The sequence below is a fragment of the Perna viridis genome, chromosome 4 (assembly GCF_037379345.1).
Source record: "Perna viridis isolate PV_CMFRI_1.1 ecotype Kerala chromosome 4, ASM3737934v1, whole genome shotgun sequence".
NCBI classification, from domain to species: Eukaryota; Metazoa; Mollusca; class Bivalvia; order Mytilida; family Mytilidae; genus Perna; species Perna viridis.
Window position 1 is genome coordinate 21,063,813 of NC_142448.1, and position 24,353 is coordinate 21,088,165.

At 32.3% G+C, this 24,353-nt stretch overlaps 2 protein-coding genes and 1 long non-coding RNA gene across 3 annotated transcripts; 2 read left to right on the plus strand and 1 right to left on the minus strand.

Moving 5' to 3' along the window:
* Window positions 1–605: 605 nt before the first annotated feature.
* On the plus strand, window positions 606–4,772 carry LOC148619283 (uncharacterized). Its single transcript, XR_015921564.1, has 2 exons — window positions 606–4,056; window positions 4,653–4,772. It is a non-coding gene; the product is annotated as an uncharacterized LOC148619283 (long non-coding RNA).
* A 4,314-nt stretch (window positions 4,773–9,086) lies between these two features.
* On the minus strand, window positions 9,087–10,791 carry LOC148619284 (uncharacterized). The gene is made up of 2 exons (XM_088578999.1): window positions 10,657–10,791; window positions 9,087–9,880 (listed from the first exon to the last, which is right to left on the minus strand). Exons 1-2 carry the CDS (start codon window positions 10,657–10,659, stop codon window positions 9,479–9,481), a joined length of 405 nt encoding a protein of 134 aa, XP_088435125.1. The 5' UTR covers window positions 10,660–10,791; the 3' UTR covers window positions 9,087–9,478.
* LOC148619285 (uncharacterized) lies at window positions 10,792–13,753 on the plus strand. Its single transcript, XM_088578998.1, has 4 exons — window positions 10,792–10,929; window positions 11,192–11,236; window positions 11,413–11,469; window positions 12,392–13,753. Exons 1-4 carry the CDS (start codon window positions 10,912–10,914, stop codon window positions 12,893–12,895), a joined length of 624 nt encoding a protein of 207 aa, XP_088435124.1. The 5' UTR covers window positions 10,792–10,911; the 3' UTR covers window positions 12,896–13,753.
* The last annotated feature ends 10,600 nt before the right edge of the window (window positions 13,754–24,353 follow it).

A 24,353-nucleotide genomic window follows, 5' to 3' on the forward strand; every position in this document is an offset into this window, starting at 1 on the left:
AAGAGTGAAAAATATAGATTGTTTTCGCTTCGTTAATTCATTTTTGAAATTAACAAGAGGTTACAATCTTAATTCAATTAACATCATTAGTCATCAAATTTCTATTTCTTATACCTACGCACAAAAAAAATTGACAATTTGTCTATATAAAACATTTTTATGTGATTGTACAGATGTTTAAGGTCGAACTTAATTATTCTTACTGTAGTCTTACAGCACCTACAGGGATAGGATCAGTCATATGACAATTAATGATATTATAAGAGATTACAGACACACTTTAGACAATACCTACCGACGTAAGCTGCGTGAAGTCCGGAACCATATTGATGGCTATCTTGATGGAGAAACCAATGTTGAAGTCGTTATTCAAATCCCTGACTTATTATGTGAGCCGATTCGGTACCGTTCAGGAAGTGGAGAAAACCGATTAACTATAGATATTGGGCGTTACTATGTCGATTATACTTGGACCCGTCGTACTTTCACAAAAAGAGCAAAGGACTTTTTCGGGGGTGTTGTAAAAAAAGTCGCTGGATTTTTTGGATCATTGTGGGGTGGCATCAAGTCCATTGGGAGCTCAATGACGAAAGCGATAGGATGGTATTAAATGTAAAACCATGTCAATTTTGAATATATATTATTTTTTTCAATACTGCTCAGCTATACGCAATGTAGAATAACTTTGTTCAGACCGACTGTATATCAGGAGAAAAAAGTCTGTTTAGATGGAATAATAAATGAATTAAGGAACATAGTAGTGTTTGACAGTAATTTTGTACAGTTTAAGCAATGAAATATACTTTAATTAACTTCTTTACTGGTAAAATATTTTCATATGATTTTCCCATGATTTAATGATTTTCACTAGAATTAAACAATTAACATTTAAAGTTTTGTGTTAGAGTTAACATGCAGTTGATATGAATAAAGTCTTCAAATTAATTTTTGCATGAGTGTTTTACATAACCATAATGTTAGTGAGGTTAATGTGAACGCGCATTACTTTCATTTTAAATCCGTACAAATTGTAGTTAGGCTCGGTTGTAGGATAATATTATGTTTTAATATGATATTCATATTTTATCTAGCCAACATTTACATATGAGAATCATATGACTATTCATATGTGAATCAACACATGTAATTATCATATGTGGACCTTTTTGTTTAGTTAAAAGGAAAGAACGAAAAAGTATTGTTTTAATTTTTTTTTTCAACATTGCAGACGAACATGCACGGAAGGTTCAAAAAGTAATCAAGGGAACCTAGATTCTAGCGGAAATCAAAAGAATGTAGTCTAGGGACAAAGACCAGACATGGCAAAACAAACAAACACAACGAAGAGCATAAATCAACCAAAATAATATATACATAGTAACAGAAAGATAAGTACATTGTTTAAATACCCCCCAAAATATCATTCCACCACAAACAAGCATATTCGGAGCAAGAAATCAGTATTATAATGTAAACGTTCTCTTAATTCGATAATTGTTTGTTTGTTTGTTTGTTGGGGTTTAACGTCCGAGCAGCAATATTTCAGCTATATTCAGACAATGAACATGAAATGAAAAAAAAGGATGGGTCACAAGGATAATAGGGTCGACAAATTTTGATTTCCACTGGAGAAAGGGGGGATGGGTAAGGTCGGGCAATTTAGCCTCCTGTGGCGGAGCGCAAAGGTTCCTACTCCTATCGAATACCACAGCAGGGTTCTTTAACGTGCGAGGAACGTGGCATCTTTCCCAACACGGTTCACCACTATGGTTTGCGGTCAGGTTTTCCGTATTATAGCCTGACAACCCCAGCATGTAACACGCCAGGGGTACCCCATTCCACCACCTGGGACACACATCCCAGTTGCTCTGTGGGCAGAGCGCCCTAGCCCCCGGCAAGCGTTCTGAGCACTATTTAGTCGCCTTTTACGACAAGCTTAGCGCTGCTGCAGGCCTATTCTTTTAACACCCGGACCTGCACGGGGCTTAATTCGATAATTAGGTGAAACGTTTTGTTAAAGAGATGGTCCATGAAAGACCCAGGCAATAGGTGGTACATGCAAAATGTTGATTTTAAACACTTGCCACGAATTTAAAAATAAAAGTGCTGTTTGGTAATTTTCAGAAATGGCAGGTATGAAAATTAATTACATAGGGAGCAATAGAGACTTTAAAATAAATGAAAAAATATTTCTTTGAACTGTTTATTATTTAGTGGACAGTCTTTTAAAAAATTGGCCAAATTCTTGCAATTTAAATGGTAAATACCAGCAGATACCAAGTTAATTGATATAGGATTGAGAGAGCATGTAGGTCGTACGAAACATTTTATAAACATTTGCATGTTTTATTCAAAGCAAATTATCAAGTTAGTTAACATTTATTTAAAAAAAGTATTTGAAGATTAAAACAAGTGAGACAACCTCACACAATAAATTTCTAAATTATTTCGCTCTTGATTTTAAATTATATCTTTGCCTTTAAATGGAATCATGAATATGTTGGTCATTCAATTTCTGAATTTCGATTCTGTTCAGCAACATATAAATTGAAACTAAAAAAAAAAGAGAGCAATGCCCTCTTCTTAATTGATACCCCGCTCCTGCATTTAATAACATTCACTTTTTGACTCATGGCCTTAAAAACAAGAAATGAAGATCTTTATAAGGACTACCTTTGAACCAACTATACTTGATTGTTTTTAAAGAATATTGATTCTAGCGAGCCATCAAGCATATAATATTGAGTATAAAATTAACTATTCCTTACCAAATTGGTGGTACCTTATATCAAAGAATCCCAAAGATCTAAACCAAAAATAGAAGGTTCACATATTTGATATTTGATTATTATTATGTGAAAGTGCCACCTCAAAATTCCACTTAATGGTGTTGAGGGTGCTCCGAATATGCGATGGATACCCTATATTTACAAAAAAAGCCAGCCAAGCTAATGTTTTGCCATTGAGAAACCCTAAAAAGCGTTCTGATAAAATCTGAAATAGCAAGTGAACGTCTTCAATATATGATAAATAATTTGTGCCTTCAAATTCCATGAAGTGGTATTGTATGAGTTGCGGATAAGAGATATGTACTATTTATTCATAAAATTCTTAGTTCATGTTTTGTTTTAGACCTCCTCACCCACAACCCCCCAAAAATCATAAAAGCTCGGGAATACACTCACTATGTTATTTAGTTTTATTCTTTCATCCGTTTTCTTTAACGGGTCTGCAAACATGATTTTTACTGATGATGTAGAGTCAAACTCATTTTTTAACGTTTTCAATAATTTATTTGACATACACTTTCGGAAAGATAATTCAGTTTTGTTTTAAAGATTTGAAATAGGATTATAATGTTTCCTTTTGAAGAGTTTGAATTTTTCCTTGGTTACTTACGTTTTCAATATTTACAATATTTAATCAAATAACGCCATAAAGGCTATCAGTTAAATGTTTGCGATGATATGTTGCCAATATTGACAACAATCAATTTAAATTTCAAACTGTATCGAAAATCAAAAACTATTTAAAGTATCCATATATCTGTTCAATACTTGAATACGTTCTTTGTGTAAATTCGGAGAAATTGTCATAAATTTCTAATACATATAACTTGTTTCGCGGAATTATCTAGAAGGAAGTATCAGAACTTTGATTTTTCATTTGCTGTCAGAAGTTATTTGCTGATTGAAATGATTACGGAAGCCGAAAAAGGACCATTCAAAATTCAGGATTCAAAGTTCAGAATCCAAAATTCAGGACTCAAGAAATTAATGACTGGTAACTTTCCCGTGTTCTGTTTTTACAATTTTCAGAATTCAAAAATCGGAACTTGAGAAAACTGGTACTTTCCCGCTTGTTTCAACACGCCATGACTCTTCACATAAAAAATCAAATTTTCTTGTCTTAAATGACTTGCTCAACAAACCATTTAAACGTAAACAACATCTTCTAGCAACCCGATCACTGTAAACATGGCCGACTTTTTACAATGTAAATATTGGCACCGAGAATATAAATCTGAGCAAGTCATTTAAGACAATTTAAACGACGGTAGGTGTCAATAAAGTCGTAGAAAATATTTTTATTCAAATTTTAACAGTATATTATTTATGTGACGCCGAGTATAGTCAACATTAAGAATGAAAAGTGCACGCATTTTAAGAAAATTGTGTTTGTTTCTTTAGTTAATGATGATAACTAATATACTTCAAACTAAAAACGTTTTATTCCTTTGCAAATACGGTGTCATATCTATTTTGTCATTTCTTTTCATAACTGGTTGTTGTTTATCTTATGCGCAGTGTTTGGTTCGTCACACAATCATTTGTCCAATTTAAAGAACATTTTGATTCGCACTCTTGTACTTCCTTATTCTTTATTTAGTTGTTCCACGAAATGATAAAATCAATACCTCATTCCAATCTTTTTTTTCATTGTGATTCCATATTGTATTTCGTCATACATATGTATAGACATACTTTATGCAATGGAAGTTTTCAATAATGTTTCAAACTCAACTAATCAACTATAAAATTACAAACAGTTATTAGTTAAAGAACTGTTCTGTAACAAAATGGTAGATCTTATGTTTTAATCAGAGACAAAACTTTACTCATCATACAGAAACCCCTTCTTTGATGTTCCAGATTATAAACTTGAAAGAAAAGATAGAAATTGGAATGGTGGATGTATTGCAGCACTTATAAGATCTGAAATACCAGCTAGAAGAAGGTGTGACTTAGTAAATAAAACTTTTGAAAATATTATTTTTGAAGTTATATTAAACAAAACAAAATTGGCAATCATATGTATTTATAGACCACCTTGTATGAAAGACTCAGTATTTAGTAAAGAGTTTTCTAATACACTAGACCAATGTATTACAAAATATGATCATTATATAGTTATTGGAGATCTGATAACTGATCCACCTGCGTATAGAGTGTTCATATCTCAACTCATACGTAATGCCAGAGCTTACCGAGACTACGCAGACTTTTTGTACCGCGCTAGAATTCTAACAAATAGGATTCTGGAGCAGGGTTATGTTGCTACAAGATTGAAGTCATCACTACAAAAGTTTTATGTCCGTCATCATGAACTCGTGGATCGTTTCGGTGTAACCATCCGCGCCATGAAAACTGATTTGTTCAATGTGTCATAGTTTTCCTTTCCTCTTTCGTCTACCCCGGACTTGACTTTTTATGAGCAATTTGGGGGATGTTTCTAGAAAAGCAGAGGACGCTTACCCTACCGGTGCACCTGGTCCATTCTTCCAGTTTTTAGTGGAGTCTGAGTTGCTCATTTGCTTTTGTTACTTTGTATGTATGATTTTAGTTACTCTATGTTCTTTGTTGTGTATGTCTGTTTTCTTGGATTGCATTCTTTTGATTAGCTTGGTTCCCTTGATTACTCTGAATTATGATTTATCGAATGATTCAAAAGGGAAGACACTAGCAGATTTAATTGATATATTTGACCTAAAAAATTGATAAAAGAGTCAGCCTGTCATATGAAAAACTTTTAGATGTTATCTTGACCAACTCCAAAAATTTATGCATGAAAACATTAAATGTTGCAAATGGTATAAAATGTAAAACCATTTATTCCTTCATCTGCAAGTCATGGTTCAGATTCTATTGAAACACAAGTAAACCAGACTTAGTTTGAATAAGATATTTGCAATATCTTTGATCAACATGTACCAATCAAAGAGATGTATGTTAAAAACAATCAGTTACCCTATATGAATAGAGAATTACGAAAAGCAATCTATGAAAAGAAAATGCTTTATAATAAATATCTCAATGTAAAAAATGCAAAAAAATGGGGAAAAATATAGAACAAAAGGAAAACCATTAAGCCATATTCTCCAAAAATCAAAAGGTACACAAACAAAATTATATTACAAGAAGAAAATGAGATAATAACAATTTTTTTTGTAAATGTCGCCAAAGAAATAGGTAAAGATTATAAATTTGATAAGAGTAACCACCCAAGCCTTCAGAAGATTGAAGAAAAGGGTTTTAAACAGAATAACTGTTGTTCCAACAAGTGAATCTTTTGTATCAAAGGTCATAGACAGATTTAATGTGAAGAAACAACAGCAGTTGATAAAATGTCAGTTAAACTCATGAAATATGGCAAACCATCTTTATGGCCAACAATAACTAAACTAGTTAACCATTCAATAAGTCACTCATCCAGTCACTCCATTATTTACAAAGAGCAACTACAGACCAGTCAATTTACTACCTATTCCATCAAAAATATTCTAAAAAGTTTTAGCTGAACAGTTGTCTACTTTCTTTGATTTGCTATTTTTCATAATTTTTTATATGCATTTCGAAAAGGCCATGGTTGCCAAACAACATTATAAAGTTTATTAGAAGACTGGAAACAGGTGTTAGATAATAATGAATATGTGGCAGCCATTCTTATGGACATGTCAAAGGCATTTGACTGTCTGCCACATGATATTTTAATTTGTAAGTTATCAGCATATGGTCTCAACAAAAAGTCTACTGACATGTTATTATCATATTTGTCATGGCGTAAGCAACAAATAAAGATTGGCTCTTGTGTCAGCAGCTGGGCAGAAATTCAGAAGGGGGTTCCGCAAGGATCAATTTTGGGTCCTTTGATGTTCAACGTGTTTATAAATGACATTTTCTATTTATTTCAAAAAAGAGATTTATTCAACTATGCTGATGGCAACACATTTTCGTTCGCCAAATTTTAATGAAGTATTAGATGTACTACAATCAGAAAGTACAATTTTGATAAAGTGGTTTCACTTTATTTGTATGCAGGCAAATCCTGAAAAGTTTCAGCCCATAGCTGTTGGCAAAAAGACCTTTGATAAAACACCTACTTTGGCCAAATACTGACAACTTAGTGGCGTTCGAAAAAAAAGCTGTATCGAAATTTGAAATTGCGTGTCATGTGTTATTTCCTGAATGAAATGCAGAAAATTTTAAGTTAAAAGAAAAACATTACTGCGTCGGCTATCTTTCTGTAACTAGTTGTTTATGATTTATTTTAAATGACATTGGATCTGAATTATTTAGTGTGTGTCTGTTATTGAAACTTAAATATATTAAACATATATATATATATATATATATATATATATATATATATATATATATATATTATACGTGTATGTTAATTATTAATGTGGGTGTGTGTTACAGTGGTTGAAACCTAGTCATAAAGTTGATATTAGTCGAAAACATAAGATGTTTATAGTCAAAGGCAATCGTTCAAAAGCCAAGTATTTCGTCTTAAGAAACCATAGGAAACAAAATTTCCGCTTGTTGGTACCTTTGATGTAGCTAAATTCTCTATCTTAACGTGGGAAAGTATTACTCTGGACGATTTTAAATCATTGTTTTTATATTACTGTATTCACAGTTATGATTGGTTTTACTTTCGTGATGGAAGCGTTTAAGAAAATTAAGGTAGCTAAATGTTAAATGTATTTTTTTTTCAATTTCAAGCATATAAATGAAAATCAAATAACAAAACTTTCAAAACTTTTAAAGGAAAATGCATTATCTGACATGAAAAACCATTCCTTAATAAAATACATGCCAAATATTCATATTTCGGAAATTTACCAGAATCGCGATGCATGTACTTTAAGTTATTAAACTGTTTTTCTTAAAAGAAAGATGACATGAAAGACGCTCGAAATAAAAATCAATTGTTGACAGTTTGTTTAAAAGCATTTCGCTGAGACGGGTCGCTTTCAGACGAGCAAATTCCGGAAATATTGTCACAATGGTATTTTATTTAAAAACAAGTTCATCATATACTGTATACATGCATACATGTATATTCCATATATTAATAATTGCCAATTTACTCTCTATTTCATAACTTAATGGTCATATCCATAGATCTACCTATCAAACAATGAATGTATAAATAATGTACATTTATACCATGCAATGCAACATGTTTCTCGTAGATGAATAGAGTCCTACCAAATGCCTATTTACTTTTAGACTTACCACATTGTGGACCTAAATAAAAGTTTACATATTTATCATTATTATTGCAAGACCTACAAGTACGTTATTAATTAGGTTCGAATGATGAAGAGTATAAAATATAGCGAGAAATTATAGCAATCTTACATGACAACTACCTTGTGCTATTGCTTTAGTTCCATGTTTAAATGTAAGAAGATTTTTTTTTCCTTTTTTTTTTTTCTTTTTTCTTTTTTTTTTTTTTTTTCTTCTTTTATATATCTCTGATTGAAGAAAGGCTCAACGTAGTTTTCCTTTCCTCTTTACGTGACATTTTATGTGCAATTCTGCAGTTGTTTCTAGAAAAGCAGAGAATGCTTACCGTACCTGAATACATCGTCTATGCTTTCAGCTTTTAGTGGAGTTCGAGTTTACTTCTATTTCTTTGTACGCGTTGTTATAGTTATTTCATCTTCTTACTGTTTGTGTCTACTTTCATTGTCTAGTTGTAATCCTTTATTACCATTCGAATCCTGGTTCCTTTATTTTCCTTTCATATTTATGAACATGTACATTAATAGTGGCAAACGTGTATGATTATAGAATATTTTCTGTGTTTGCTTAATTCGTTTTTAAATAGTGAAACCTTGCCATAAAGTTGAGGAGAAGAGGAAAACATGAGATGTCGATAGTCAAAGGCATTGGCCATAGATCAATTGTATAATTGTTTTAAGAAACCAAATGTTTAACAGAAATAAACATGTTTTGTCAAGGAATAATAGTCTAAAAAGGTTACGACAGCACTTGAAAACAAGTAATATCTTTAAAAAAAAAGATAGCTGATGCAGTTAATTTTTTTTCTAAGTTTCTACATTTCTTACAAGAAAATAAAACATGACACGCAATTTCAAATTTTCGATACAGTTTTTTCGAACACAACTTAAAATTTCCTATTCTGTATTTTGAACGCCACCAAGTTATCAGTATTTGACCAATCGGGAAACATAATTGCTATCAGGTGACTTGCGTTTCCATAGAAGATCTTTAAGGTTAAAGTAAAAAGCGAAACTATACCGACTGCGTCGGAAAAAACATACAACAATGTGTCGCATCATGTACATTTATTTCATATTAGTATGAATTGTGTAAAAATTAATCTGGTTGGCCATCAATTTGATATGTGATTGTCATTAAGTTAAGATTGTTACAATGAATGTGAATATTATTTATGGATGTCAAATTTTAACTAGCACACTTATGTTGTTTAATTACATTAACAAACCAATAAGAGGGCTTTATTTTTTGGTTTGATGCCGATTCCATTCTTCTTCTGGGTGTCTAGTTTTTTTTAATCCCACTGTAACGAACAAAAGTGAAGTGAATATTTTCGTCATTGACTAAAATAACTAAAAAGTTTTAACCACAAAAATAGCACGTAAAAATGTTTAATGAATCCTACAGGTGGCTTACATGTTTGGCGGTTTCTACTAGAATCATTATCCAAACCATGTAATAGCCTTCATGGCAGTTCCAGCAATACTTTTTACGTGTCCCCATAATTCACTAAGACCTTTAAGAATTTTTTCTGCCGCTTCTTTAAAGAAGTCTTTAGTTTTTTTCCACCATGTCTTCTTTGTCCAAACAACTTCAATGCCTTCTTCTTCTATATCTATAAGCAGTTCATTATCTCCAGCTCCTGTCTGCAGCTTTATGGGTTCGTCCAGCTCGTCTGATATATATATGTAGACTGTAAGATTTTCTTCTCCTTCCACTGCCTTATCTATTATTGTTCTAAGTTTTCTTAAATTCGATCTAACTGGAACTGACAAATTTCCTTTGTTTTGTTGAATAATTCTGTTGATGTCTTGATGTGAGACACGCCCATTAATTGTGTCTGTCTTTAACGAAATAAAATTAGATAAGTTAAAAAAAATTGGTTGAATTGTTTGTAATTGTTGAATTTCAGTTGTATATAAATCGTGTTAATTTGGAATATTCAGTAATATTAATTAATCCATCTATTACTTCTAAACAACCCTCCTTGTTGAAGATTTGATCGCAGATCTTGGCAGATTTGTTCTTGTCATTAGTTGTTGGAAACTATTTCAACTTGCGAATCTTTTCTTACAAATGAACAATAATCTAAGGTAAAGAATATGCTTACATTGTACATACATGTACATTATTTTTTTTTATTATATTTGAAAGTAGGATGCAGATTTCATCTTAAAAGAGAGCATTTTTTTTATATCCGGAATAAATTATCACTCGGCCTGCCGGGTATATAAGGAATATCATTTGCTAGTGGAATACCAATGTTCGGTATTTTCGTGGTTCGGTGAAAACATGAATTTCTTAATTCACAACGAAATATAAAATTAATTTCCATCGAAAACTAAGTCTTATTCAAATACCCAAGAACAGACGTAATTGTGTCGCACAATGCAAGTTAATACTTAATTTTATTATGTAAGGGTTGATTTTGTGTTTTAAAAAAAATTAAGAGGACTAGAGGACTAGACTTTCGGAAAATTATGTTTATCATATAGACAAGCCATTTAGCAACAAATTGAATGAACACCTTTCTAATTTTACAGAACTTCATTAGATAACGAATTTTACTGTAATACAGTAATCTCAACAAAAGACAAGTCTATATTTTGACAATACTCACCATTTTGGCACTGCTTTCCTTCTTGTAACTTAATAGAATCCCGTAAGAAACTATACAGAAAGTAAAAGTACATATATTTGGTCTATTTTAAGAGCATATGAAATTTAAAGTTCTACGAATTATAGAAAAATCCCAATTCAAATGAATATGTATGTATATCTGGAAAATTTATTCTTCTCGATATTATTATAATTTATCAATTAGAGTTGCCAAGTTCAAACAGGGAAGGAGCAGCCCAGACAGACCTGTTAAGCAATGGCACATTTAAGTCCGGTAAGACATTATTGATATTTAATCTTTAAACTATTAGATTATAAGAAATTTACAGTTAAATTTGTGAATATTTTTAGACAAATTCAGAATGAAATTCAACCGCATCGTTTTCCGTTATTGCCTTTTCTTTAGTAGACTTTTTTTACTAAACTGTTAATTTAGTGTAACTTCAATTGTAATTTGAAAAGTAGTTTGAATACTACAAAATCAAAGTAACTGTTTGCATCTTTCAACCGACAAGTTTCTTAATATATCGTTTTAGAGGCATGGCATGGCTGAGAATAACTATGATGAAATCGACAAAGAGGTAAGATATAAGTATCGAGTGTCATCAAAAATTCTTCGGCATTCTAAAGTGTATAAATTCTCTAGTATACCATTTGTTTTTCAAAATACAACGCGTGCCATTAAATTCAAAGCTTTTATGATACAGACTATTTGATATATTATATGTAATCTATACTTAACTACTTTCCTTGTAAGATATATGCTGCTCACCGGAAGAGACAACAGAAAGTCGGGAAAACTGTTGAAAGTGAGGTAAGAGGTTAAATTAAATTAATTCGACTATTATAATATTATTTTGGGGGGAGGGGATCTCACGTTTATTTTCATTTCTCTAAGATGTAAAAAGAAGTTATTTATTATTCTTTCATTTTGTGACTTTAAACTTATGAAAATCTACTCAAACTGGTATATTTATTCTGAACTTTTTACATTGATACAATTTTTACATCGTATTCCTCATCAATCAATCCACCATTCTGATTCAACAAAATTTGTAAAAGCTTTGAGATGTAGGATCTTTTTCATATTGCTCAACCATTGAACGAAACTCGTCTAAAATCGCTTGACAGATTTCTGCCAAATTTGGTAGATTATTTTTTTCCGACGCAGTCGGTATAGTTTCGTTTTTTTACTCTTGACTTTAAAGACGTTCCTCCATGGAAACACAAGTCACCTGATCGCAAGTCTGCTTCCCGATTGGCCAAATACTGAGAACTCAGTGGCGTTCGGAAAAAAACTGTACCGAAAATTGAAATTACGTGCAATGTCTTTTTTTCCTGAATGAAATACAGAAAATTATAAGTTAAAAGAACAAATTTTACTCCGTCGGCTATCTTTTTTAAAGATAGGGCTTGTTTCAGTTCTCTAGATTTGCATACTCTATCACCATTTTTAACGGACTTGTCTAGTTTTTTTTTAACATTTCTTTCTCAATCGTAAAAAATGTTTTATGACGCTTCTCCTTCGAAACTTTAGTGTGTAAAATGTATTAAAGTGTAGATGTAATTATTGATCACTTTTTCTATTAAACAAATTTTGTACGGGTATTGAAACAAAGACAACTTTAAATCTCATTAAAAGCTGGGTCATTCGGTGACGTGCAACAATCTCATTTTTATATTTTTATTCGAAATATAAGATAGTAGCATTTTAATAATCAACTTATGCATTACAGTTTCTGGATGAGATCATAAAAGCCAATGATATCAATAAGAGAGTGATAGGGAAGGTCATGGTGACGTACTGTGGCAACGAAGGGGCAGAACACGATGAGAGGACGGCGTCACTGCGTAAACTCCTTCAAGCAGTTATTGATTATATTCAAGTTAATCCAAAGGTGAACTGGCATAATGCTGAGATTACTGTCTATGATCTTGATGATAACTCTTTCAGAATAATTAGTGGACTTGGGAAACACCAGTATGTTGTTAGTGATGATGGTTCTGGAAAAGCAGACATTATGAATACATCCAACAAAATACAAAAAGCTCCAAAAACTCCGACAAAAGAAAAACAATCGAGAGATCATCCATATGGTTTCCAACATGGGACGCATTCAGCGAAATACCCCGGTCGGCACGACGGGTTTCCTCATCATCCAGGACAGCATGGGAAGCATCATGACCCTCGTGGTCACCATCACAACGGACAAGAAGATTCTAGCTGTGTTCTATGTTAAGCCAATGTTATTTGACTACTTGATTTTGTTTTATAATTAACTCCTTTCGAAACATTATCTGAATTAAGTTACTTAAACTATTATGGTATTGCTGTAACTTGTTGAACATTTGATAATTTTTTTTCCATATGTTGTCATTTGTATACATTTTGTAGCTTGTCAATGAAATTGATAATGCATCAGTATTGATAATTGAGAATAAATAAATAAGAGGAAGTTCGAACATCAAAAGAAACGGCGTCTCTCCTGTAAGGTACGCTTTTTTACCTTTAATATCACAAATTTTAAAAAAATCGTAAACCCACAATGAATTATGGCTTAAATGAGCAACAATTTTTGTAAGAAAGAAAATTGAAGGAACGAGGAAAGCCTACTGACAAGGAAGGTTAACATAAACCCATTGTTCACTTTATGGGTAAATTGCTTTCACATATAGAGATATTCGATCCCCAAGTTATTTTTTTTATATCATAATACATCAATTCTTTCCCATTTAGTGCTTGGCGTTGCTATTTTAAACCCAGCCAGAATTGAAGTGCCTGATTTCTTTTAATGCTGGTAGTGTTTATGGTTTCATCACTTTTTAATACTTTCTGAGCTACCTTTCAGAAACTCAAATGCTGGTAGTGTTTATGGGTTTCTTTAATACCTTCTGAGCTATCTTTCAGATACTGCGAGCATTAAATTCTTTCTCTTATATGTCGAGATATCCTCGAAGAGAACTGATGGAATTTCATTGTTTTTTTTTTTTTTTTTTGTTTTTTTTTTTTTGTTTTTTTTTAATTTTTTATTATTATTTCATTTTTACCTTACTTTGAAAGAGAATGTTTAATGCCTAATAAAACTAGTTAAACTCCATCACAGGTTTCATTCGTCTGTCCACAGTCAAAAATGTGGTCGTTTTTGTCGTTAAATTACCGGGTTTATTACAGTAACTCCTGTTTTCTGGGCATTTCAGAGCTCCTGTTGTCTGGGCCTTTCAGAGCTCCTGTTGTCTGGGCCTTTCAGAGTTTGCCTTAAGATGTGTTTATACCAGTTAAAGACCTTAATGTAACCTCTGAAGATATTTACTGTTAAATTTACCTTATGAGCCCATATATTTGTGTGTTTCACCATATCCGGGCTTTTTTCAATTTTATGTCGTAAAAATGGTATACTGTAACTGCACTTAATTAAAATACAAATGTATGGCTCATAGTCCATGGAAAGTTGGATGCAGTATCAAAAAAAGTCATGTCAACAAATGAAAGCAACTAAATAAAAATACACAAAAAAAATCTTCAATTGCTTTTAAGACTATAGCAAACAGGGATTAGATAAACATCAGGTGCATTTCAAAAACACAGAGAATAGTTTTGTCATATGTGGTTTTAAACGAAAGAGGAAACAAATTAAAAATAGAATCTACCTACCAGCTGTTCTTAAAGTGGCGTGATCATGAATTTCGATTACAGGAAATCGCTCTACGAATGTTGTCCATTATTTCGGTTTAAATGGGTGTCCCGATCTCAGTACATTGACTTGACAAAAATATGGTCATATCATTCTCTACAGCTTTACTTAAAAGGTCTGTAGGTCTTCTGGTAATAATCACCGCTTTAGGGTTTGTTTTTACCATGTCATGCAAAAAAATAAACAAAATGCAGGAAAAGTATAGAAGCATAATCTGTTCCAAATTTGGTAACAAATTACCCTAGCTGATATTTTCAATCAATAGGAGTTTTCAAAATCAAAATCATTATATTGTTTTGCATTGGGCTATTTGAATCCAGGTTTTATTTATTTAATTATTTATTTTTTTGTTTGTTTTGTTTTGTTTTTGTTTTTGTTTATTTGTTTTTTTTTTATTTTGGCTTTTTGTTTGTTTGGTTTTTTTTCTTTTTAAAGTTTAAACCGTAATTTATGTTATAATTGCATGAGCGCAACAATACATAATATTCCAATAAGAATTAAGAAACAAGTTTTCGAATATAAAATCTGTATGTTAGTTTACATGATTAAAGTATTAACAGCATCAGTAAAATTGATTAATATTTGCCTAGTGAAAGGAAGATAACTCGTATTGAAAATACTTAAGACATATACTTTGAACAACTTTTGAACAACTTTATTCAGAAAAACACTCAGCCGTAGTTCATGCTACGGAACAGGAGCGAATATATATATACAGTTTACAATGGAAACGAAATGAGTAGACAACAGACAATATTTTTAAATACACAAAAACAAAATACACTAATTCATTGTCACACAAATGTATTGAAATTCAAAAGTACATTTAGCCTTATCATCACCGGAAATTATATCACGTGGTTTGTATTTTACAACACGTTTATAAAAGAAAGTCAGACTCTCATATAGGTTTAACGGATTAATGTGACAATATGTGTACTAGTATACAATTTAAAAAAATATATGTATATATGGGATTACTGTGTGCCTACAAAAGTTTTGCAACTTTTGCGATGAAGATAGAAAGGTTAGTCAATACATTTGTGTTACAATACATTATCATTCCATACAATTTATTAACATTCGGATTGGCTGTATAGTAACCTGGAATATACTTATTTCTAAGTTCGGTTACAAGATCATGATTGCACAAAGCAACATAATGAAACTCATCCCCCAGACCTGTTCGACATAAAGTGCAGACCCGTTCATGTTGTGGTGTTCCGTACCATCTTCCTGTTTCCATAGGAAATTTTATATTGCATGTTCGAAGTTTACATATAACTGTTCTGTGATATTTTTTGAGTCTCAGTAAGTATGGCTCGAGACGAAACTCAATTTTAAACTTCGAATAAAAATTTCCTCTGGACGAAGCATCAATATCAGAATACCATTTCTGTATGAACTGGTCTTGTAAGATCTGTTTCACAAGAAGTTTAAGAAAATTGATATTAACATTCCCTTGTATATTCCAAATTTCACTACATCCAATATCATCAAAAACTGATTTTATGTAACATATCCATTTGAAAGATCGATCACCGTTTTCATACATATTGAACATAAGATTATACAATTTACCAGATAATTTATCTGTGTTATTTACAAGTTTAAACCAGAAACATATCATTTTAAGCTTGATGCTGATTTCAATAGGGTATCGTCCTAACTCTCCATACACCATAAAATTTGGAGTAGATGAACGCAGATTTAGGATTTTCTTGCAAAATTGAAGTTGAATTTTTTCTATATTTGACTTATTTTCAAAGCCCCATATTTCTGAAGAATAGGTTAAAATAGGGGCTACTAATGAGTCAAATAATTTCAATTGCAAATCTATGGGAATACTTATGTTATTTACCTTGTAATAAAGAGCATAAAGAGCTTTTTGTGCCTGCTCTACGAGTTTGTTTCTGGACTTATAAAAATTACCATTATAATTGAATATAAGACCCAGATATGTATACGAATCACATATTTCTATATTCTGCTCAAAAATATTAAAATGTACCCTTCTAGTAGATTTCCGCTTAGAAAAAATTATAATTTTTGTTTTTGAAACGTTCACAGTCAGCTTCCAAGTTGCACAATATTGTTCAAATACATCTAAAGCAGTTTGTAATTCCTCAGGTGTATCCGCAAAAATTACAGTGTCATCTGCATATAGAAGCATAAACAATTTAATATAAAATCCTATATTTTCTAAACTTTTTGTATCTAGATATTGTAAACTTGAAATAGAGTTTTCGGTAAAAAACTCTTCCAGATCGTTTAGATACAAGGCAAACAGAAAAGGAGAGAGTTTTTCCCCTTGACGGACCCCTATTTCACATGGGAAATATTCTGTTTTGAGTTCTCCCATTTTAACACATGATTTAATATTAGTGTACATGTTCAAAATAACATTAAACACTTTCCCACTAATATTATTTTTTAATAATTTTTGAAATAATCCAACTCTCCAAACTGTGTCAAAAGCTTTCCTGAAATCAATGAAAGCACAGTACAATTTTTTACCTGATGAAAGATATAGAGAAATGAGGGAGTGAAGAATAAATATATTGTCCTGTGCACTATAACCTTTCCTGAAACCACCTTGAGAGTCAGATATAAGTCGAAATTCATCAGACATCTTATTGAGTCTAGTGTTTATCACAGAGGTAAACACTTTACCCAAGTTGGATGTAAGACAAATTGCTCTATAATTATCTAAATCATCCCGATCACCTTTGTTTTTGTATATGGGTTTAATAATTCCAGACAACCAAGTATCAGGTATCAAGCCCGTATCTAAAACAATATTGAACAATTTTACATATATTGGCAACATATTGGCAATAGAACTTTTTATAAATTCATTGACAATTTCATCGTCACCTGACGCTTTACCATTTTTTAAAGATTTAATTGCCAACTTGATTTCATCTTCAGTAATAGGACAATCCAAAATGGCAATCACATCTTCATCAACATTAAAACTATCAGCATCAGGATCAAACTCCGTATCATCGTCATTTTTATTTAACGATTTAAAGTATTCGTACAACTGCTCAATAGTGATTTTATTATGAGCATTTGTTCCTCCTTTTCTTACTCGATTCAAAATTTTCCAAAGTTTTTTTGAATCTTTCTTGGAGGTTAGACGTAAATCTTGTTCGAATCTGTGCTGATAATTTTTGTAACTCGTATTCATTTGCGATTTGTACTGTTTACTCGCATTTTTAAGAGCCTCCCAGTTTTCTCTATTCTTAATAAAACTATACCGATTCCGTGCCTTATGAAATTTTGCACGTGATTCGGCACACTTTTTATCGAACCAAACTTTACGATTTTCTTTTTCGGTACTACGGCGCTTTGGTTTGCCAAATGAAGACAATGCCGATTTTTTAAACAAAGCAGCAATTTGACGGACAACTTCGTTTAAACTATCAACGGACACTTCACCTTGACCCTGTGACCGAATTTCTTCCAATTTTGTTTGTAACTCAGTTAGACATGTGACGTCATTATTAATCGATTCAATAAACCGGTTCTCCTTATAACTCACCCATCTAGGGACATGCGTAGGTGAGTTATAAGGTGGAGGCGTGGGATTTATAGTAACTGTGCTCACTGAAGCATTGAGACAAAACGTAATACAATTATGTACGTCAGAAAATAACGGATCAAAGTCATTCACATTAAAAAAACTAAACAATTCAAAACAATGCGAAGACAATAATACATAGTCAATTAATGAAACATTTTTACAAGTTTTAATACCGACTTGGTAGTCATTTCCTGGTAATCTACCATTACCTATATACAAATTATTTCTTTTACAAAACTCAATCAATTTATACCCAAAATTATTTGGAGCTGACTGATCTGTAGAATACCTTTGTAAAGGAATATTATTTTGTACTAACACCTGATAATCATATACATAAGACAATAGGTCATCATCATCTACAATTTCATCTAATATTTCAAAGAGAGAGTCTTCTGGTATAACCACATCATTCAGAAGCTTAGTTTTAGCATTAAAATCACCAACAAGACAGACATTACAATCTGTTTTACTGTTTAACACCAACATTTCATTTTCTATATCTGTAAATGCTTCATTAGAAGCATACTTAGTATTTTCAGGAGGTATATAAATTCCACCCAATAATAAATTTTTGTCAGTACTCAAAATTTCTGATTGGATTTCCACCCACTGAACAAAATCACAATTTGTAATATGAAATTTTAAAAAATCTTTTAGCCCTTCTCGATAAACAATTACAATTCCACCTGATTTCTTTACAAATTTCGACCTATATTTTGAAAAACATAAATAACCATTTGGCAAATTGCCTTCAATATCATCATAACTATCAGTTTTTGTTTCTACAAAAATTAAAATGTCATTTGTCTTTATTAAATTACAAAATTCTGGACACAACAATTTGGACTTGAGCCCACAGACATTTAAACACGATACGTGTATGTTTTTTAACACATCACTACCAACGTTCACAGTTCGACTCCTGTTAGCGAGTTCCTAGCTGCCCCCAGCGGGAGGGGGGATGCAAAAGTCACCACGTTGGTTTCCGGGCTGACCAAAGAATTGCGGAGGTGGTTCCCTGGACACTTGAGTTGGAGGAGGTATAGTAGGTTGTCTACCAGTAGATGGACGTTGATTGTCCATAGGAAATGCCTGTTCATTAAGGGGGTTGTTGACTAACTGGTTCCCAACGTACAGTTTATCCAATACTAGTCGTACATTACGATTACCCTGCTGCTTAAGCTCAATCATTTTCGGGATAAGTTCTTTTCTCCTGTTGCTTATTTCAGTGGGGTATTGTTGGAAAACTGCAACGCCCCTTCTCCCTTTGAGTTTATCGATGGCAGCTGACCTTACCCGTTCATGGTCACTATACTTAGAAAACTTGGCAATAATGTTCCTGGGCTTTCTGTCAACCCTTTGTCTAAGCCTATGAACATTACAGAATTCAATATTTTGAGCATTGTTAATACCAAGTTCAGTATGTATAAAGTTTTTAACAACTTCTTCTGCATTTTCATTTTCAGGATCTCGAGACTCCTCAATGCCATTAAAAATGAGGTTATATTTCATTGAGTGAGCCTGCATTTCAAGAAGTTTTTCCTGTAGCATACCATTTTCAAACACAAGTTTATCTCTTTCAGTTTCTAAGCCAGACACCCTGTTTTCAACTAAATTATAATGGAATTCCTCATTAGTTAATCTATCTGATTGCTGTTTTAAATCATGCCTTATATCTTTTATTTCACAGTTCATTTTGGTAAAATGTGATTCCATAGCTGACACTCTGGCAATAAGTTCATCTAGCTTATCAAGTTTATTCAACCTTGTATTCATGAAGTTTATGGTTTCTAGAATTGTTTGTAGTGTGGAACTATCACATGTAGATATGGGTTGCTGATGAGTAGGTTGTGGAACTTGAAGAGAGTTATGTATAGGCAAATTTGGTACACTTGGGCCTGGCAGATGTTGAGTCATGTTGAACATGGGTGTAGTAGAAAAATTGCTTATAGGTGTGCTATGTTGCTGTTGTTGAATGGAGGGATGAAACATGGTTGGATTGGTACTTCTAACACCGTAAATAGACTCATTTGCATTCGCAATGACTTGAGATAGCTCGGGTGAACTAATGTTTACATTCGGTATGGGCGCCGCCATATTGCTATCGGGTGGGGTCTGAGTACTTTTTGATTTCCTTTTTCTCTTACGTGCCATAGAATAAATCCACAAAAATGTCTCATTTGATATTCATATTGATAACAAAAGCACATAATGTTATAAGATAATAGATATCTAACCAAAAAAGTCTGATATATAAAACATATTGACGGAGATCTAACTCGTCCGTCCACTCACTTCGCCTCCATTTCTCCTCTCTAAAAATATCTGATAATGTTTGTTTTACTCAAAAGGTCATTTCCATGTAGGGCAGCTAAAAGATCAAAATTATTAAGCCTTCCTAAAGTTTCATTTCTAATAAACTCCTGATTTGGTCATGAAAACGGGAAATGTGAAGTGGTTTCTATCTGACCATGTGTGCAATAGATTAGAGTTTACAATATTTGTGCGTGTATATGTACATTTAATAAACTACACTCCATTCGTAATCGCAATAGTTTAATTTGGTCTTTCCGAGAACCAAAATGATAGTAGTCAGATATTTTCTTAACGTTGCTAGAGAGGTGTTTTTTCATTTCGGACTTAAAATGGTTGTTACGTATCTCACTGGGTAAGCTATTCCATCGCTGAATTGTTGATGGTTAAAACGACCCCTGGTAACAGCTGGTTCTGCAACGGACGGCTTGTAAATTAGACGCATTACTAGTTCTATGTTCATGTAAATTGAACCGTTTTGAGGTAACTAGGGAGGATAAATATTCAAAGCTATGATTATGAAACTGCTCATTATATTTTATCAGTTTATTGTTGTTACGGCGGGTTTGTAGGGTTTCCCATCCCGTTTCGGTAAGCAGCAACCGTAACGATCCGGGCAGCTTTGTACTGTAAGTTTTCTAATCGATTGTTTTAAAAGTCAGCCACATCATCCCATATGACATCCGCACATCCATTAATGGCTGGCCTAATAAAAGAAAAATATAGTTTTCAGGTGCTACCTTTAAAGCTCAAATTTCATTTCTGTTAAATGGTCATCTCAGCTGAAACTTTTTCAATCATTGTTTCTACATGGATATTCTAACTTCCATCCTCAGAAATTACGACCCCAAGATGTTTATGATTTTCAACCTCTTTGAGCTTAATACTATTCATATAAATTGGTGGATAGTATGGTTTCGCAATTTGTTTTAGATGGTCATAGCTTCGGTCTTGTTTGGATTGAAATTGACGAGCCAATTATTTTACCAAGAATAAATTTTATCGATATCATGGTTCAGCAATTCAGTTGCCTCATACTCGTCTTCGATCTACAAAAAAGTTTAATTTGGCATTCAGTGTCTTGAACAATATTGTTAAACTAAATTTGAAAAGAGGACCCAAGATTGATCCCCGAGGAACCCCAGTTGAGATTCCAATAGAATTTAAATTTACGCCATCTAATACATCTTATTGTTTTCTGTCGGAGAGATAACTTCCAAACCAATTTGACAAATGACCCTGAATTCCAACATCTCTTAATTTATGCCAAAAAAAAACTTAATGCCAAACTCGATGACATCACTGTACACCACCCATCACGGAAAAAAGACGTCACAGAAGAAAATATATATGTACAAATAAGATCTTGCCCGATGTAAACAAACCAATCAGATGGTGTATTGAACTATTTTCCATTAACACTATTCTCCGTCGCATCTATCCTGAAAACTAATATGAAAAATACTTTGTTTTCTTCCGGAGATGACCCTTTTCGAGTTCAACCTGACACATTACACTCTCGGCACAACCGCACGACCGACATCAGTAGGACTGGGAAGAAAACTCGTGAACGTTACGCGTACTTTTTGTACATGCTTTAGTAAACCTCTTATTAAAGTTTTTTTTTGTGGGGGGGGTATGCTTTTTTTAGGTTTATCATTATACTACTGATGATAATAATAATTATTATTACTATTATTACTATTATTATTATTATTATTATTATTATTAATTCTATTATTTTATTATTATTCATTGATTTTTCATATCACCTTTCTAGATGAAAACAAACGCACAGAAGAAATCAACACCTAATGTAAATCTAACTACATGGTATTGTACAACTGGTTCGTGTTTGTAAATATTGAGATAATAGATTTAACAAAAGTAATGTTTTATAACCAATTAGATTTGCATAATTGTAAATTTACAATAAAATTATTGTTATCTTTAGGTTCAAAGCGAAATAACCGTGTTGGTTTTGTTTACACGACGTAATAACGATGAAGTTAAATACCTTAATGGCTTTCAATGTACAGAAAACAAACTAGGTAACATGAATGCCGCTATTGAGTCTTGTCTTGTCTTTCTGGTTCCTCTATTCATCCTATTTTTGTTTTTGTTTTGTTTTTTGTGTGTGTGTGTGTGTGTGTTCATTTATTTATTTATTTATTTATTTATTTATTTTTTGTTCACTAACATGCAACACTAGGAATTATAGAAATTAGTCTTGAACGGTATTTATAACGCTTTTTATCATTATCATTTTGTACAACGAAAAGAAAATGTTGCATGTGCATATTTTAGATGACAGGATGTTTGATGAAATGATAACCATCGCAAAATAATAGAAATGTCATTAAAGCTTTTTTCCTAATTTTACCAATTTTAAACACGTACATCAACTATGATAGTAAAACTGAAGTAACGTGTCACTGCTTCATCTAACAGATTGGTTGTAATAATTTGTAGAAACTCTACTCATGTTACTTAAAGTCACATCAAAATGTCCTAAATAACATTGGGTTTTTTTTATGGTTTTTTTTCCTTTTTTTTTATTTTTAGACGCATGTGTATGACAGCAAAAAAAAACCAGATTATTTATCATAATTCCGTTTTGATCTTAGAACGCCCCTTATCTTTGATATTTTTCTGAGTATTTTGTTTATTTGAGAGAATGGTATTTGATCTAAATGTCTAGAATAATTTTTAATTAGTGGATGGTGACGAACAGGTGATTTCCTGCATAAGAACTTTCGTACTTCGCTCTTCCCTTGCTTTATACACTTTTATTTTCATTTACAAGCGGAAAACTGAGCTAAAGACGATACAGTGACAAACGGAATATTTTCGGTTGAGAATCGCACATCGGCCTTGATATACAGTGAAACTTATCGTTCACAAAAAAATAATATATAAAAAATTACAACACTCCGTCGCTAAGTAGACATTCTCAATCTTCTTTGCTGGCCCTATGACAAGTCGTCATTTTTATAGATAACTTACTGGTACGAGAACACAATTAATTCCCCTTGATTTTTCGTTGTATTTACGAATATAGTTCCAACTTTGGTAGTAGGTACCTTCCACATTTTTTCATATTTTTACTGGAAACTTATTTGCTGAAGTTTTGCCTCTAATTGGTAGAAAATAGGTTAAAATTACATGGGATTCTTTTCCATTAATCAATTCTGACTAAAAGTTGTGATTTGGTTCAGTGGAAGAAGGTTAAAATTTAGGACTTTTAACTCAGTTCATTTGTCATGTTTACCCCATCTCCAAATTATATGTATTAATTTCAGAAAATGATGCCAAAATTTTCTACAATTTATATATAAAATCCTGTTTGTACATATCTTTAGGCCAGAGAAGTTTTATTCAGTTTGCGCCGGTGGAATTTTTTTAATCTGCTCAAATGTGTATATTGAAATGCACTTGAAAATTAATTGCGGTCTCGTGCCTACTACCATTCCTTAATAAAATCTTTAATGAGGTTTTAGTATAAATTTCTCGATATTTGACAAATTACTTTTAGCTACTTCTGTCATCACTTTTTCTCTTAATCTCTTGCAACACCAGTTCCTGTCTAATACATTTTCATTCATCTGTACGCTATACACGATGTTGCTGAAATAATGCGGATTATGCCTTTTAGACCATGATTTTTTTTCTTTAAAACAACGTTCACTCAATTAAGTTCAAGTTTCAAGTTTCACTGATACACCTGACAGTAATTAGTGTGACAAGAGGCTGATCAACGATCGCATTTAAATATAGTTTAAGTCTGACGAAGTAGGTAGACAAATAAACAAAAATAAACAGTATGTAACATAAGTAAGTGATCATCCTTTTTATTCCCCGCCACACGAAGTGGTGAGGAATTATGTAATACCTCTGAAAAATTGCGTGTCCGTCCGCCTGTTCATCCGCCGACAGTTTGCAGATGATAACTTAAGAACGGATCATTTTTTTAAACTTTGTACAGTTGTTTAGTACCCTAAAAATACAAGCAAAATCCAAAATGCAGTTTTCGAGTTAGGCCATTTCGAACATATGATTAGACAATTAATCAAATCTCTTCTAATTTCGACTGGTCTTTCC

Excerpts from the sequence above, each read along its gene's own strand:
- LOC148619285 (XM_088578998.1), top strand. Across the intron at positions 11,237-11,412 it reads ATGATGAAATCGACAAAGAG|ATATATGCTGCTCACCGGAA; the intron begins GTAAGATATAAG and ends TTTCCTTGTAAG. Across the intron at positions 11,470-12,391 it reads GGAAAACTGTTGAAAGTGAG|TTTCTGGATGAGATCATAAA; the intron begins GTAAGAGGTTAA and ends TATGCATTACAG.